This window comes from Tachyglossus aculeatus, chromosome X1 (assembly GCF_015852505.1).
Source record: "Tachyglossus aculeatus isolate mTacAcu1 chromosome X1, mTacAcu1.pri, whole genome shotgun sequence".
Lineage (NCBI taxonomy): Eukaryota > Metazoa > Chordata > Mammalia > Monotremata > Tachyglossidae > Tachyglossus > Tachyglossus aculeatus.
The window spans coordinates 32,907,971-32,924,810 of record NC_052101.1 but is presented as its reverse complement, the minus strand read 5'-3'; the positions used below and the strand labels follow the sequence as shown (position 1 = coordinate 32,924,810).

The following is a 16,840-nucleotide window of genomic DNA, read 5'->3' as shown; positions in this document are numbered from 1 at the left end:
AATTCTTGAATCAATCAATCAGTAGTATTTATTGAGCATTTACCCTGTGCAGAGCATTGTACAAAGAGCTTGAGAGAGTACGAGTTGGTAGACATGGTATCTGCTCTCAAAGAGCTTACAGTCTATAAGATGCTAGAAAATACTAGTAGATACTTTCTACACTAGTAGTGTCCTGAGTGGGGACAAAGAGAAAGAAGAGGGATTTGGGAAACAGCCATAATAGCCCTGGTGGGTCATTGTCACAGAGTCACAATGAGGAAAATACTCAGAAGCAGCAAAAAGCAGCTTTATTTTTGTCACATATCAAGGAAGAGTGCTACACCAGTTGTGTGCCCAATAGATAGGGATGAACCTTCTGTAACTACTGGAGAATGCACACCAATCCACCCATCCTCATAAACCCTCCCTCATTCCCAGTGGTTGCCTGTGTCCCAGCTGGGGATCCACTGGTCCTCCTGCCATCTGTGTCTTTCTGTGGTTGGTTGGTCAGATTGTGTTGTCCCCATGTCCGATCCTCTCGCCCATCAGTTGGATGATGGACGATCCCTCGTGCTGGTCTCTGTGCCTCGACATGGTTACATCTTTGTTGCTGCCATAAGTTGTAAGCAAAACTTGCTCCCTTATGCTACAAATCTACCACCATTCTGTAGAGCCTGGAAAGACTAGCTGTCCAAGCACTAACTCCCCCTAAAGTACAGCCTACAGTTACAAACTACGCAGCATATCACAGCAGACAATTGCAAAGCGTTGCTAGTACATACCCCTGCATTCCTTCATATTTTATTGTTGTTGTTTCTCTAGGTTTCCCTTTCACACAGACTGCCATTACCAGCCTCTTAAGTACATACCCCAACAGAAATTGAAAGAAACAACACCGGCTGATGGCAGGAAAGGAAAACTCACACCCAAGAGACGTCCACAAGAGAACCTGGGAAGAGAGAAGGGCAGAAACAGCAAGTCAATCTTTGCTAATTAACATGCTCAGTACTATTTTCTGCTATAACATATGTTCAGATTTCATGTTTTGGGTACAACACAATGAATCAGGGGGAGAATTAGTTCCACAACGCAAGTCTCTTCTGGAGAAAAGCGATTCACAAATTGGTACAGGCAGATTGGTTGTAGCGTGCCTTTGTTGAGGCCTAAAAGCCATGTACCCTGCAATTCTTTGTGTTCCTTTGCCTTAAGCTAATTTACATTATTTAACACAGTGAATTAGCAATGAGTGGATGTAGTGGTAGTCTTCCCTGTTGCAATAGGAGCTAAATCAGTCAAAGAACATGTAAATCAAGGGCAAAGGAAAACACCAAGGAATTCAACAGGAATTCAAGGAACCTAAGAATGATACATTCTTAGTGCCACCCCCTGCCTCTAGGCACACAAAGGCCTAAGGTGGATTTTGGTCTGGCTATTCTTTTCTTAAAGGCCTCCAGATTCTTATGCATTACAGCTACTAAGATATTTTTGTTGCTGCATCACCCAGCAAGAAATTCCCTATTGCAAAAATTAGGTATTGTCAGGCCCAGCAGCAATTCCTAGAGTTTGTTAAACTGACAAGGAAACCCTTCCAAAGTGCTGATTCCAACTCCACTGGCAGCTTTGGAACACAAAATTATAATTGAATTCAGCGAAACAAAGTTAATAAATTGGTACCACTCATTCAGTCATATTTATTGAGCACTTACTATGTGCAGAGCACTGTACTAAGTGCTTGTGAGAATACAATATAACAATTAATCAATCAATCAATCATATTTATTGAGAGCTTACTGTGTGCAGAGCACTGTACTAAGTGCTTGGGAAGTACAAGTTGGCAACATATAGAGACATTCCCTACCCAACAGTGGGCTCACAGTCTAAAAGACTATAACAATAAACAGACACATTCCCTGCCTACAATGAGCTTACAGTCTATCAGGGAGGCTTTCCTACTAAATTCCCTATTTGGCAAAGATTCTGACATTGTGTTCACAAAAAAAGTTGTATTCACTTATCCCTGATTAAAAATACCCTAGTTATTTCCTTAATTCCACTACACTTGGAAGAAGAGGTAATCTACAAGATTAACGAGCCGAAAACAAGGGGCAAATTGGGTAGCATTTTTTTATTAATTTTCCTCAGCTCCTAAAGAAGTCTACTTCCTCCAAAATACCACATTTAGAGTATTACAGGACTCTCCTCCAGATGAGGAACATTCCACTCACCTTTCCTTATCTGCAGATTCACATTATTTTTTATGTCATTGAACCATCCAGGGACTACTATCCGGCAGCAGTATGCACCACTATCATCTTCGTTGGCATCCATGATCGTGAGGGTCACATTCCCTTGACTGAGAGGACTGTTGAGTTGGTATTTTGGTGACTTCCTAGAGGTCACCTTCCACCCATCGGTTTGGAGAATTTCGTCACCGCAGTTAAAAATAGAGCATCTGCCCCTTCCCCAGCATACTTCCCTTCTGCCATCCTGTGTTCCATAGGAGCAGGGTAATTGCACGGACTGGCCCACTATGCCTTGCACTAGTTTGTCAGATGTGGCACAAGCTGCAGGAAGATGAGAGAAAATGAGGAGAAGCATTTCAGTTCCATAATGATCCTAAACTGGGATCTCAAAACCGTTCTAAGACTCCAACCTGTTGAGCAGCCCCAGTTGCAGGGGAATTAAAAAAAAAAAATCCCTCTTTCTATTTACCAACTTCTTAAATGCAGTCAGGGCTGGAAAATGGGACTGGTTATTATGGAAACCACATCTATAAAAATAACAATAACAATAATAATAATAGAGGTGTCGTTCCTATAATAGTCGTATTATTATTGTTATTGTTATTATTGTGGGATTTGTTAAGCACTTACTATGTGCCAAGCACTGTATTAAGCGCTGGGGTAGATACAAGATAATCAGGTCCCACAGTTGACGAAGGAGAGAGAACAACCATTGAATCCCCATTTTACAGATGAGGAACTGAGGCACAGAGAAGTTAAGTGACTTGCTCAAAGTCATCAGCACGTACGTGGCAGAGCCAGAATTAGAACCCAGGTCCTCTGACTCTAAGGCCCGTGCTCTTTCCACTAGGCACCCCTGCTTCTCACTCTGAAAGCCTTCAAACTGTGAGCCCTTTGTGGGACAGGGACTGTATCCAACCTGATTACTTTGTATCAATCCCAGAGTTTATTGCAGTGCATGGCATCTAGTAAGTAGTTAACAAACACCATTAGTATTGTTGGCTGTTAATTTTAAAATTATTTTAATATTTTTAATGATTTTTTACCAGCCTCCCCAGACTACCACTCCCCCACCCCCACATCACTTCTACCACTCAGTATTTCAAGTCACCTTTGTTTAGTCTGGTGTCAGAATGGTGGTCTTGAGAGCAGCTGTGCTCGCTAGTTAGACAGTTTGCCTCTCCTGGTGTACAAAGGGAATAAGGAAGATGGATCTTCCCTCTCCCCATCCCCAGCCCAGCCATACTTCAGAAGGATTCTCTGCTTGCTGACCCAAGTATGTTCCTGAGAATCACATGACTGGTTTCAGCAAGCAATCTTATCTTCATTCCTGAATTTGAGGGCTGAGGGGTTTCCTTCCTCCCTTATCTCCCCTCTCCCAGTCATTCGAACTTGAAAGGTCTGTCCAGTCAGCAACATGTTTACTTGCTGGATTTTTCCCTCTGATTCATGAAATCTCTCAAAACTATCTATTTTCTAGTGGACTATCAGCAGCCACTGGAAACTAAAGAGGCACAGTCCTAATGTGATCAGATATTTTGCTTTTCTTGAGATGGGTTAAGCGTTTTGGGATTCCACCCCGAATGAATAAGAGTTGGAAACCAATTACATGTTGATCGTCAACCAATAAAAAGATTGAGGTACAAGTAAGATCTTTACTTGCATCTTTCCAAGATCCTCACTATCCTAGAGAAATGGAGAATCCAGGCAAATTGTCTGGATGGCATCGGTAATGGAATCAGGATTTTACATTGCCTTGATACTAGAGACCAGATTCTCTCCTTCCTAGGATAGAGGCAGGAAGTATCTTTTTTCCTCTTCCGTGGTGTAAATGAAGGTATTACTTAAACTTTATTCTACTCCTCCTCTCCAAAATTAAGAATAAAATTGGTAGTAAAAGCTGCTTTGCCCACATACAACTGGAAGCATCCAGCTGATATTTTCTTGCAAGAAAAGAAATATTCATGTGAACCCTGAACCCTCCATACCATCAATGGCGCCTAGAAACATAGCTTTCTTTTGGAAATATTCCATTACAAGCATTAGGGTCATGGGTGGACTTGGGCCATTTGAAGATGAGAGAAACCTGGAGACCCTCCTCCAACCAACTCCAGGATCTGCTTTCCCCAAAAGGGTTGACGAAACCCATTTCATCAGAGTCCAAATTGGGCTGCTGTAAAAAAGCAGCCTCCAAAACACCAGTTCCCCAAATTAAATCGAAACATATAAAGCCTTTATACAAGTGAAAAAGTGTTTGCTGTTTATCACCTGCTCCCCACCAAAAATAAACACCCTTTCCAAATTTAAATGATGGCTTGGCTTGTCATATTTATTGAAATAATTTCTTCTTGATAACTAGATCTCTCCTATGAATCAACACTTTACAGTGGCCGGAGAGTTTCTGTATTCTAATGAAGCTTAGAGCTATGCCATTAAGAGATACTCTCTCATCAGGATTACCCATAATGGAAAGTTTTAAGCCGAAGCATCAGACAAAGTTGATTCACCTGTGCTGGGCAGCAGCGGCATGGGAAGGAGTCAAAGGTGGATGATAAAGTGACCAAAGACAAAGACGGAGACTTAAGTTTTTCCTGCACGGAAGAAGGCAATGGTAGAACACTTTTGTATTTTTTACCAAGAGAACTCTATGGAAAAAGAACCACAGAGTCACTATGAATAGGAAAAGATTGGACGGCATCTAAGAACGATAACTAGATGAGAATTTCAATCTGAAAATGCATATAGAACGTGCAGGCACTTCTTGATGCATCAGCTATTTCTGGAAATGTAAATTATGAAAGAGAAACGTCATGCTAGAAAATTACCCACATAGAAAAAAAAGATTAATTAAAGAACAGTAAGGAAATAGTAATTTTGACCCTCTAAAGTGTTCCATTGATTCTGGCTATGGTAACAGTGACTGCCAGGATATCATCTCCTTTCAATTCAATTTCATTCCCAGTTTATTTCTCCCGGTAGATCAGGACCTCTAATGTTACTAAAATCAAATACCGTCAGCAAATCACAAAGGGAACAGCTTACATGACTAACAGCAGAGAGCCAGGGGAGAGCCACTGTCCCCAACACACCTCGTGTTTGGCTTTATATCTCAGCAGCCCATCGTTCCTAACACTACAGAGTCTACAGTGTTCTCAGTCTAGAGTTGAATCTGTAAAACCTCTGAACACTTACCTGTGGAGACCTGCCCCACGATCCACAGAAGAATCACCAACTTGAACATTTTGTCTGGTCCCGGTTGGCATATGTCAGAAATGCCAAAATCAATTTCTTATACACATCTGTAGTGCTGACTGAGCTGGACTCTTCAGTTTCATTTCTCTAACTGACTTTTACTTTTTTTTGCCCCCACCCCCACCCCCATGAACTCTAGTGATTTTTAACTACCCTGTTGAAATTTGCTGAACTTAACCTTCCTCTGTGGGGATTTTTTCTGTTGTTTCCTTTTTTCATTTTTGACCCTAATAATAATATAGGAATTTGTATCAAAAAATATCAGCTGTGGTGGCAACTTCATACTATCTACTCTCTAACCAATTAATTTTCATTGCTTAAATGGTTTTTATAATGTGATTTTCTTATAACTCAGGGTTCTTTAAGAACACAACCCCCATGATATAAGAGAATCATCAGTACTTGCTATATATCAATTAAGCAAGCAGTAGCATTTATTGAGCACTTACTACATGCAGAGCACTGTGCTAATCGCTTGGGAAAGTACAATACAATAGTTTTGGTAGACATGATCCTTGCCCAGGGAACTTACATTCTAGAGGGGAAGACAGACTTAAAATCAATTACAGGCAGAGGAAATAGTAGTGTATAAGATATATATATTAAGTGCCATGGAACTAGGGTGAATATCAGAGTGTTCAAGGGTACATAGCCCAGTGCATAGGTGACATAATGGAGTGGGTAGGGAAATGAGGGCTTAGTCAGTGAAGGACTCGTGGAAAAGATGTGATTTTATGAAGGTTTTGAAAATGGGGAGCGTGACGAACTGCAGATATAAGCAGCATGGTCTAGTGGATAGAGATCAGGCCTGGGAGCCAGAAGGACCTTGGTTCTAATCCTATCTCCACCACTTGTCTGCTGTGTAACCTCGGGCGAGTTACTTAATTTCTCTGTGCCTCAGTTCCATCATCTGTAAAATGGGGATTAAGACTATGAGCACTACGTGGGGCAATAACTGTGTCCAACCTGATACTTTTCTATATAGCCCAGTGCTTAGAACAGTGCCTGGAACATAGTAAGCACTTAACAAGTGCCATTTAAAAAATACTTAAGCAGGGAGGGAGTTCCAGGCCAGAAGGAAGATGTGGGCAAGGGGTTGGGGGTGAGATATATTGAGATTGAGGTATAGAGAATAGGTTGGCATTAGAGTGAAGTGACTGAGTTATAATAGGAGATCAGTGGGGTAAACTAGGTAGGAGAGGGCTGATTAAGTGCCTTAAAAGTTGACAGTAAGGAGTTTCTGTGATTCAGAATTGGGTGGATAACCACTGGAGGTTTTTGAGGTGTGAGAAGATGTGAACTGAATGTATTACAAAAAATGATCAAGGCAGCAAAGTGAAGTATGGACATGGAGATGGGGAGAGACAGGAGGCAGGGAAATCAGTGAGGAAACTGAGGTAGAAGTCAAGGAGGAATATACTAAATGCTTGGATGAACATGGTAGTGGTTTGGATGGAGAGGAAAGGGTGGATTATAGAAATGTTGTTAAGGTAGAGACAACAGAATTTTGTGACATATTGAAAGTGTAGACTGAGTGAGAGAGGTGAGTCAAGGATAAAGCCAAGGTTACAGATTTGTGAGACAGGGAGAATGCTGGTGTTCTCTTCAGTGACAGGGAATTCACAAGGAGGGCAAAGTTTGGAGGGGAAGATGAGAAATCCAGTTTTGGACGTGTTAAATTTGAAGTGTCAGCAGTACATCCAAGTAGACATGCTCTGAAGGCAGGAGGAAATATGAGACTGCAGAAATGGAAGAGAGGTCAGGGCTGGAGAATCAGATTGGGGAATCATCTACATAGAGATAGAAGTAGATAGGAGATAGTAGAAGCCTTGGGAGCAAATTAGTTCTCCAAGGGAGTGGGTGTAGATGGAAAATAGAAGGGGATTCAGAACTGAGGCTAATGGGTCCCCCACAGTTAAAGGGAGAGAGGCAGAGGAGGAGCCCAAAAGAGACTGAGAAGGAGCAGCCAGAGAAATTGGAGGAGAACCAGTGAAGTCAAGGGTAGATAATGTTTCCAAGAGAAAGGACTAGTACACAGTGTTGAAGGCAGCCGAAAGGTAGAGGATGGAGAAAAGGCTATTGGATTTGCAAATAAGTGTTCATTGGTGACCTTAGAGAGGGCTGTTTCAGTGGAGTGAAGTAAACCAGGTTACAGGGGTTCAAGGAGAGAGTTGGAGGAGAGGAATTGGTAGCAGTGACTATAGACAACTCACTTGAGTAGTCTGGGGAGGAATGATATACATAAGTTAATGAAAGACAAATAATAAGTAAAATAATGGTGAGATGTGGGGAATAAATATTCTATTCCTAGAAGATTATAAAAGGGGACACCAAGCTCTGCATGAAAGAATGGGTATTTTTCTGAAAACAATTTTGAGGTAGTTTCTCATTTGAAAGGGGCAGTAAAGGAAACTATGCTCTGAAGAAATTCTGAGGAGAATTCTACTAGATAATTCATTCAATCGGATTTATTGAGCACTTACTGTGTGCAGAGCAATAATCCCCCTAGCTACACTGGGATTACTCAATAACAGCTCTGCTTCTTTCTGAATTTAGAAACTCCTTACCATCTGCTTTAAAGCACTCATCATCTTGCTCCCTCCTACTTTACTTATCCAATTTCCTACAACCCAACCTGCAAACTTTGCTCCTGTAATGCTAACCTACTCACGGTCCCTTGATCTCATCTCTCTGCCAATCTCTTGCCACTCTTCCCACCATCAAAACTTTTTTGAAGATACATCTTCTCCAAGAGGCCTTCCCCAAATAGGTCCTCATTTGCCCTTAACTCACTCTTCTGCATCATCCTTGCACTTGGATTTGCACCCTTTATTCACCCCTCTCTCAGCCCCACAGCACTTATTTACACATCCATAATGCATTTATTTATATTAATGTAATTCTGCCCCTCTAGACTGACTAAAAGCTCACTGTGGACAGGGAACATGTCTACTAACTCTGTTATATTGTACTCTCCAAGCGCTTAGTATAATGCTATGCACACAGCGCTCAATAAATAGGACTGATTGACTGATTAGAAGGTGGGCTCCTGGTTGGATGTTTCTTCAAGTTTGGGCACATTGAATGAACAAGAACATGTATATTTCCAGGCAGTATACTAAACTTTTCAGAATTCCAGAAAGATCATTCAGAGAGTTCATCAGAGATCATACAGAAGATCACTCAAGGAACCATTTGCTCCTCTGAATCATGTATGGAGAGTTTTTATGACTCTTTCTGAGCTCTGTGGGAAAATCATCTTCCTTTAGATCAGAATCTTAATCCAAGGGCATGGTAGGGAAGATATCTGATTACCTAGTAAGCTATAGCAGGACATCTTGTTTCTTCCAAACTGTGTGCCATTGGCATTAAATCTGAAGCAAGAACATGCCAACCAAGCTTGAATTGTGAAGTCTAGCAGCCAAACAATGACAATACAGAGGAGTTAGCCCAGTTTGAGACAGTTTTTTAAGAAAATTTCCACTGACCTACCAATCTTTTGGACTGGGTTAAAGAAAACCCATGGACTCCCTCAGGTTGATCCTGGGCTACTGATTGCCCTTGGGTAAACTTTACACCTTCTTACTGGAAGTAAGGGGTACACATTATGTTACGAGAACATGAAGGTTAAGCCTTACAAGGTAATGACTTCCTGTGGAATTTTTTGGGGAAATCCACAGGACCAGAGTGTTTCACCTAAGGAACCCCGGGACCACCCCTTTGTTCCAGGTTCATCATGTTCCCCTCCCAGAGCCCTGTGAACATGTTGCCACTTCTGAGCTACAGTACTGAAAGAAGGAGGGATGCTGGGTGTTTGGAATAAAATATGAAATAAAGCGGACAAATGTAGTATCCTCTCAGGACAGGGGACAGGCCAGTTGAAGCTTGTTCTTTAGACCGTAAGCTCATCCTCTAGATTTTAACCTTGTTGTGGACAGGAAATGTGTGTGGTATAATGTTGTGTTGTAGGCTGGTCTAGTGGATAGAGCATGGGCCTAATCTCATCTCCGCAACTTGAATGCTGAGTTACCTTGGGCAAGTCACTTCACTTCTCTGTGCCTCAATTTCCTCATGGGGATTAAGACTGTGAGCCCTTTGTGGGACAGGGACTGTGCCCAAGCTGAATGTATTGTATCTACCCCAGCACTTAGGACAGTGTCGGGCATTTAATAAGCACTTAACAAATACCACAATTATTATTATTATCATTAGTAGTAGTATTAATATTGTACTTAGTACTTAGTGCTTGATTGATCGATTGAAAACCAAGCCATTGGACGTAAAAGCAAGACAAGTGGGACCTGACATCCAGGGTAGTGTGGCTTAGTGGGTAGAGCATGGGCCTGGGATTCAGAAGGACCTGGGTTCTTATTCCAGCTCCACCACTTGTCTGCTGTGTGACCTTTGGCAATTCACTTCACTTTTCTGTGCCTCAATTACCTCATCTGTAAAATGGGGTTTAAAACTGTGAGCCCCAATTGTCACTCTGGTGCTAACCTTCTCACTGTGCCTTGATCTCACCTGTCTCACCACCCACCCCTAGCCCACGTCCTACCTCTGGTCTGGAATACCCTCCCTCCTCATATCCACCAAAGAATCACTTTTCCTCCTTCAAAGCCCTACTGAAGGCATACCTCCTCCAAGAGGCCTTCCCAGATGAAGCCCCCTTTTCCTCAGCTTCCCCTCCCTTCCGCGTCACCTCAACTCACTCTCTTTGCTCTCTCCCAACCCCACAGGACTTATGTATACATGTATGTATCTATGATTCTATTTATTTATATTGATGCCTGTTCGTTTTGATGTCTGTCTCCCTCCTCTAGGCTGTAAGCTCATTATGGCAGGGATTGTCTCTCTTTATTGTTGTATTGTACTTTCCAAGCACTTAGTACAGTGCTCTGCACACAGTAAGTGCTCAATAAATACAATTGAATGAATGAAAACAGGGACTGTGTCCAACCCGATTTGCTTGTATCCACCCCAGAGCTTAGCACAATGCCTGGCACATAGTAATCACATAGTTAATCAGTCATATTTATTCAGTGCTTACTATTCATTCAGTAGTATTTATTGAGCACGTGCTGTGTGCAAAGCACTGTACTGAGGACTTTGGAGAGTACAATATAACAACAAATAGACACATTCCTGCCCACAATGAGCTCACAGTCTAGAGGGGGAGACAGGCGTTAATTTAAATAGATAAATAGATAGATAGATTAGATAGATAGATAGATAGATGATGATAGATAGATAGATAGATAGATAGATAAATTACAGGTATATACATATGTGCTGTGGGGATGGGAGGGAGGATAAATGAAGGATCAAGTAAGAGTGGTGCAGAAGGGAGAGGGAGAAGAGGAAAGGAGGGCTTAATCAGGGAATGCTTATTGAAGAGGTGCAGAACACTACATGAACTATGTACATGAACTGAATGCTGAGCAGTGACCTTTGTGCAGAACATTGTACTGAGCACTTGGGAAAGTACAATATAACAGTCTAGAGGGCTAGACAGGCATTAATATAGATAAATAAATTACAGATAGGTACATAAGTGCTGTGGGCTGAGGGTTGGGATGAATAAAGGGAGAAAGTCAGGGTGACGCAGAAAGGAATAGGAGAAGAGGAAAGGAGGGCTTAGTCAGGGGAAGTCTCTTAGAGTAGATGTGCCTTTAGTAAGGCTCTGAAGTTGGGGAGAGTAATTGTTTGTCAGGTATGAGGAAAGAGTGTTTTCCAGGCCAGAGGCAGTACATGAGTGAGAAATTAGTAGCAAGATAGATGAGATCGAGGTACAGTGAGAAAGTTAGCATTAGAAGAGTGAAGTGTGCAGGCTGGGTTGTAGCAGGAGACTAGTGAGGTGAGGTAGGAGGGAGCAAAGTTACTGAGTGCTTTAAAGTTAATAGTGAGGAGTTTTCGTTTGATGCGGAGGTGGATGGGCAACCACTGGAGATTCTTGAGAAGTGGGGAAACATGACCTGCACTTTTCAGTAGAAAAATTATCCAAGTTGCAGAGTGAAGTATGGACTGGAGTGGGGAGAGACAAGAGGCTGGGGTGTCAGCAAGTAGTCTCATACAGTAAACAAGGCAGGACAGGATGAGTGATTAGATTATCATGGTAGCAGTTTGAATGCAGAGGGAAGGAGAGATTTTTGTGATGCTGTGAAGGTTGAACTGAGAGGATCTAGTGATGGATTGAGTATGTGGATTGAATGAAAGAGGAGTCAACGATAATGCTTAACAAATGCCACAATTATTATTAACTTTGTCAACAAGGCAGGTGTATTACTATTGACTTGAACCAAATCATCTGCCATCCTATCCAAAGAGGATTCAGCTGATGTATATGGGTGAGCCTGGAATGTTCCCTCACCCCTATATCTTCACCTCATTTCCTTTAAATGCTGGCTATGGTATTTTTAGGGCCTGCCATTCTGCCTCTTGTGTCACTGGATGATGAGTTGGCTGAAATTGCAACCCCACTTTTTTGATAGCCACAACTCCCTGCTAGTCACATCACCAATAGCCCAGATGAGAGAAAATCAAATGGAGCCAATTGTAGTCACTAAGTAGAAGAAACAAGGATTGAAAATAAGAAGTACTGAGGTGGCTTTCTGTAGGAACAAAAGCAGCAATGCTAAACTATCAAATAGAATAGAGGAAATAGGTCATAGGTGGGATAGAGCCAGGGTTGGTCCTAACACTCATCACGGCATTACTTTCATCCATGAAGATCACATTTCCCATTTCAATAAACGTGGGGAGAGTGGAAATAATCTCAGTATAACTCTACCATGCCTTTGAAACATCAGAGGCTCTTATCATGTGAAATTCATTCAATTGTATTTATAGAGCGCTTACTGTGAACAGAGCACTGTACTGAGCACTTGAAAAGTACAATTCAGCAAATCAGCAAATGTGAAATGAAACTGAGTTATGGACAAAAACTTAGGGTCCTCTCTGTCCTCCCCAAGAATCACTCTGGAGGTTTCAAACTGTCCTGCCGGAGCAGAGCTGAAAAAGGTCAAAGCATCAGGAGCAGCGCATGGCCTTGACCTTCCCACACTGCCTGCCCGCTGGCCCACACTGCTTGGGATAAGAATAATAATAATGATAATAATAATGATATTAATAATAATGGCATTTGTTAAGTGCTTACTCTGTGCCAAGTACTTTTCTAAGCACTGGGGATACAAGAAAATCAGTAGGGCACAATCCTTAACCCACATGGGGCTCACAGCCTTAATCTCCATTTTTACAGATGAGGTAACTGAGGTACAGAGAAGTTAAGTGACTTGCTCAAGATCACACAGTGGATGTGACAGAGCCAGATTAGAAACCAGGTCCTTCTGAACCCCAGGCTCATGCTATCTCCACTGGACCATGCTGTTTCCCTACTTCATCCTGGGCAGGGTCCAAATTGTTTGTCAAAGCAAGGTAGGGACGGGGTTGAATTTTTGGGGAGGCTGGGCTGGTTGTGACTACTTGACTATAAACCACAGTCTAAAAATTAAGACTGTGAGCCCCATGTGGGACAACCTAATCACCTTGTATCCCCCCAGTGCTTAGAACAGTGCTTCACATATAGTAAGTGCTTAACAAATACCATTACTAGAGAAGCAGTGTGGCTCAGTGGAAAGAGCTCGGGCTTGGGAGTCAGAGGTGGTGGATTCTAATCCTGGCTCCTCCACTGATCAGCTTTGTGACTTTGGACAAATCAGTTCACTTCTCTGTGCCTCAGTTACCTCATCTGTACAATGGAATTAAGACTGTGAGCCCCATGTGGGCAACCCGATTACCTTGCATCCCCTCAGTGCTTAGAACAGTGCTTTGTACATAGTAAGCACTTATCAAATACCATTATTATTATCATTTGCCATCATCATCATCATCATCAATCGTATTTATTGAGCGCTTACTGTGTGCAGAGCACTGTACTAAGCGCTTGGGAAGTACAAATTGGCAACATCTAGAGACAGTCCCTACCCAACAGTGGGCTCACAGTCTAAAACTGTGCCATCCCACTAGGATATCTGTAGAAGGGTAAGGGAATAAATCATGTTCCATTTGAACTCTGTGTCCAGAAGAAGAAGCCACTCTTTAGGGCAGGCAAATTAACACTGATGCGGTGAATCATTTAGTTTCTAAAAAACTGCTGTTTCCAAGTAAAACTAAAGGAGAGCTAGTCCTTTGGCAATGCAATTAAACTGATTGAAGAGGGAAAGTGGGAATGTGACCCAGACTTGTTTAGGTTTTTGCTGATGGCAGGTGCAATGAAGTTCAGCTTCAGAAATGTGGCTAGTTGTGGATTTAAGGAAGAGAATGATAGCAGACTCATCTGATCGGTGCATGGCAGTCAGAAAGGGGATCAGACACTTTGGGAACATGGCCAAACTGGAGGCCTACTTCCAAAACAGCCCCTACTCAACAGATAACAAATTCAACAGTACTACCTCCACCAACAATTTCCCACTTCATTCAGAATATTCTAAAAGTCAAACAAAATCATCAATTATCGCTAGCCCTTATTAATTTGTTTATGCCCATCTCCAGTACTTTTGAATATTGTCACATTCAATTATTTATCATATTTGCTATAATTGAGACTAAGCACCTTGTGTGCAGGGAATGTTCCACTTTGTTTTACACATCCAAAGCCCAAGCAGTCCTGCTTATTGGATAGAGTGCAGGCCTGGGAATCAGAAGGGTCTGGGTTCTAATCCGAGCTCTGGCACTTGCCTACTTTGTGTGACATTAGGAAAGTCACTTCACGTCTCTGTGCCTCTGTTATCTCATCTCTATAATGGGGATAATAACAATGATGGTGGCATTTTTAAGCGCTTACTACGTGCAAAGCACTGTTCTAAGTGCTGAGGAGGATACAAGGTGATCAGGTTGTCCCATGTCAGGCTCGCAGTCTTAATCATGCGGCTGCTCGGATTGACTTTGTCCAGAAACGCTCTGGGCATGTTACTCCCCTCCTCAAAAATCTCCAGTGGCTACCAATCAATCTGCACATCAGGCAGAAACTCCTCACCCTGGGCTTCAAGGCTGTCCATCACCTCGCCCCCTCCTATCTCACCTCCCTTCTCTACTTCTACAGCCCAGCCCGCACCCTCCGCTCCTCTGCCGCTAATCTCCTCACCGGGCCTCATTCTCATCTGTCCTGCCATCGACCCCCGGCCCACGTCATCCCCCGGGCCTGGAATGCCCTCCCTCTGCCCATCCGCCAAGCTAGCTCTCTTCCTCCCTTCACGGCCCTACTGAGAGCTCACCTTCTCCAGGAGGCCTTCCCAGACTGAGCCCCTTCCTTCCTCTCCCCCTCGTCCCCCTCTCCATCCCCCCCATCTTACCTCCTTCCCTTCCCCACAGCACCTGTGTATATGTATATATGTCTGTACATATTTATTACTCTATTTATTTATTTATTTTTCTTGTACATATCTATTCTATTTATTTTATTTTGTTAGTATGTTTGTTTTTGTTCTCTGTCTCCCCCTTCTAGACTGTGAGCCCACTGTTGGGTAGGAACTGTCTCTATATGTTGCCAACTTGTACTTCCCAAGCACTTAGTACAGTGCTCTGCACACAGTAAGCACTCAATAAATACGATTGATTGATTGATTAATCCCCATTTTACAGATGAGAGAATTGAGGCACAGAGAAGTTAAGTGACTTGCCCGAAGTCACACAGCTGACAAGTGGCAGAGCTGGGATTAAAACCCATGACCTCTGACTTCCAAGCCCGTGCTCTTTCCACTGACCCAGACTGTGAACCCTATGTGGGGCATTGACTATGTCCAACCTGATTAGCTTGTGTCTAACCCAGTGTTTCCCCTCAGGGTCGCACCTGGAGAGTTTCCAATACTCTGTTAGTCATGACTACGGGGGGGGAGAGTCAAGCAGAGTCATACTCATTTCATTCCCAGCTTGGGCAGTGGCTAGTGAGTGGAAGGCAATCTGCTACAAGTCAAAACTTACCTCTGCTGGGCAGCAGCAGCCTGGGAGAGAGTTGAGGGCAGAGACTTACTTACTACATGGAAGGAGAACCACTTCCATATTTTTACCAAGAAAACTCTACAGATACGCTACCAGATGACTGCAGATGGAAGTGGGGCATTCTGGAAGAGATGTGTCTATGACATCACTACGGATTGGATACAACTCGACAGCATAAGACAACAACAACAACAACCCCAGTGTTTAGTAGGTGCCTGGAACGTGATGAGCGCTTAACAAGTGCCATAAAACAAAAATCCAAAGTAGGAGCTCAGCAAGTATTAATACTAGAAAAGACACTTGCTGGGTATTCATGGCACAGAGGATATTGTTGGTTACCAACCAGCATTTTCAGCCCCCATCTACAAATATGAGAGCAACTTCATCATTAGCGGAGACAACTTCCATATGAGCCAGAAGGAATTCACTTCTTCTAGAATATAATAATATAATAATGGCATTTATTAAGCGCTTACTATGTGCAAAGCACTGTTCTAAGCGCTGGAGAGATTACGAGGTGATCAGGTTGTCCCACGGGGGGCTCACAGTCTTAATCCCCATTTTACAGATAAGGTAACTGAGGCACAGAGAAGTTAAGTGACTTGCCCAAAGTCGCACAGCTGACAATTGGCAGAGCTGGGATTTGAACCCATGAACCCATGACCTCTGACTCCAAAGCCCGAGCTCTTCCCACTGAGCCACACTGCTTCTCTAAAAGTGATTGAAGTTTAAATCCCCAGACTTACTCACCTATCTATCAATTTTTCCTTCTCTTTTCTATGTCTGCCCCACTAGATTGTAAGCTCCAGGAGGGTAATAATAATAATGATGGCATTTGTTAAGCGCTTACTATGTGCAAAGACTGTTCTAAGCGCTGGCACTGTTCTAAGCGCTGAAAAGATTGTGTTTTCTAACTCTACTGTGTTATCCCAAGCAGTTTATAGAGTGCTTTTCCTACAGCATGTGCTCAATCAATGCAATTGTTAGATTGACAAAGAAACTCCATTAGAATTAATTTTACGTAGCTCAGTAGGAAGGTGAGTCAGATGTATTAGTCATGATTATTAGTATTGTCACTAATACTAATAATATCAATAATTGTGGTATTTGCAAGTTTTTACTATAAGACAAGAACCAAGCTAATCCCTGGAGTAATTACAAGTTAAACAGATTGGACACAGATCATGTCCTACCTGGGCTCACAGTGTAAGAGGGAGAAAGAAGAAGTATTAAATCCCTATTTTGCAGATGAGGAAAGTTCAGATGCTCCTAGAGGAATAAAAGCTGTCCCTCTGTTAGGAAGCCCCTTGAAGATGAATGGCTGCTATATAAAATTTTATCTCTGACTTCTCAGATGTTTGCTCCATCTGCCT

General features: G+C 42.6%; 1 protein-coding gene across 1 annotated transcript; it reads right to left on the bottom strand.

Annotated features, from left to right (window-relative positions):
* Positions 1–265: 265 nt before the first annotated feature.
* On the bottom strand, positions 266–5,541 carry LOC119919875 (T-cell immunoglobulin and mucin domain-containing protein 4-like). The gene is made up of 3 exons (XM_038740657.1): positions 5,415–5,541; positions 2,205–2,543; positions 266–928 (listed from the first exon to the last, which is right to left on the bottom strand). Exons 1-3 carry the CDS (start codon positions 5,461–5,463, stop codon positions 900–902), a joined length of 417 nt encoding a protein of 138 aa, XP_038596585.1. The 5' UTR covers positions 5,464–5,541; the 3' UTR covers positions 266–899.
* Between the last annotated feature and the right edge of the window lie 11,299 nt (positions 5,542–16,840).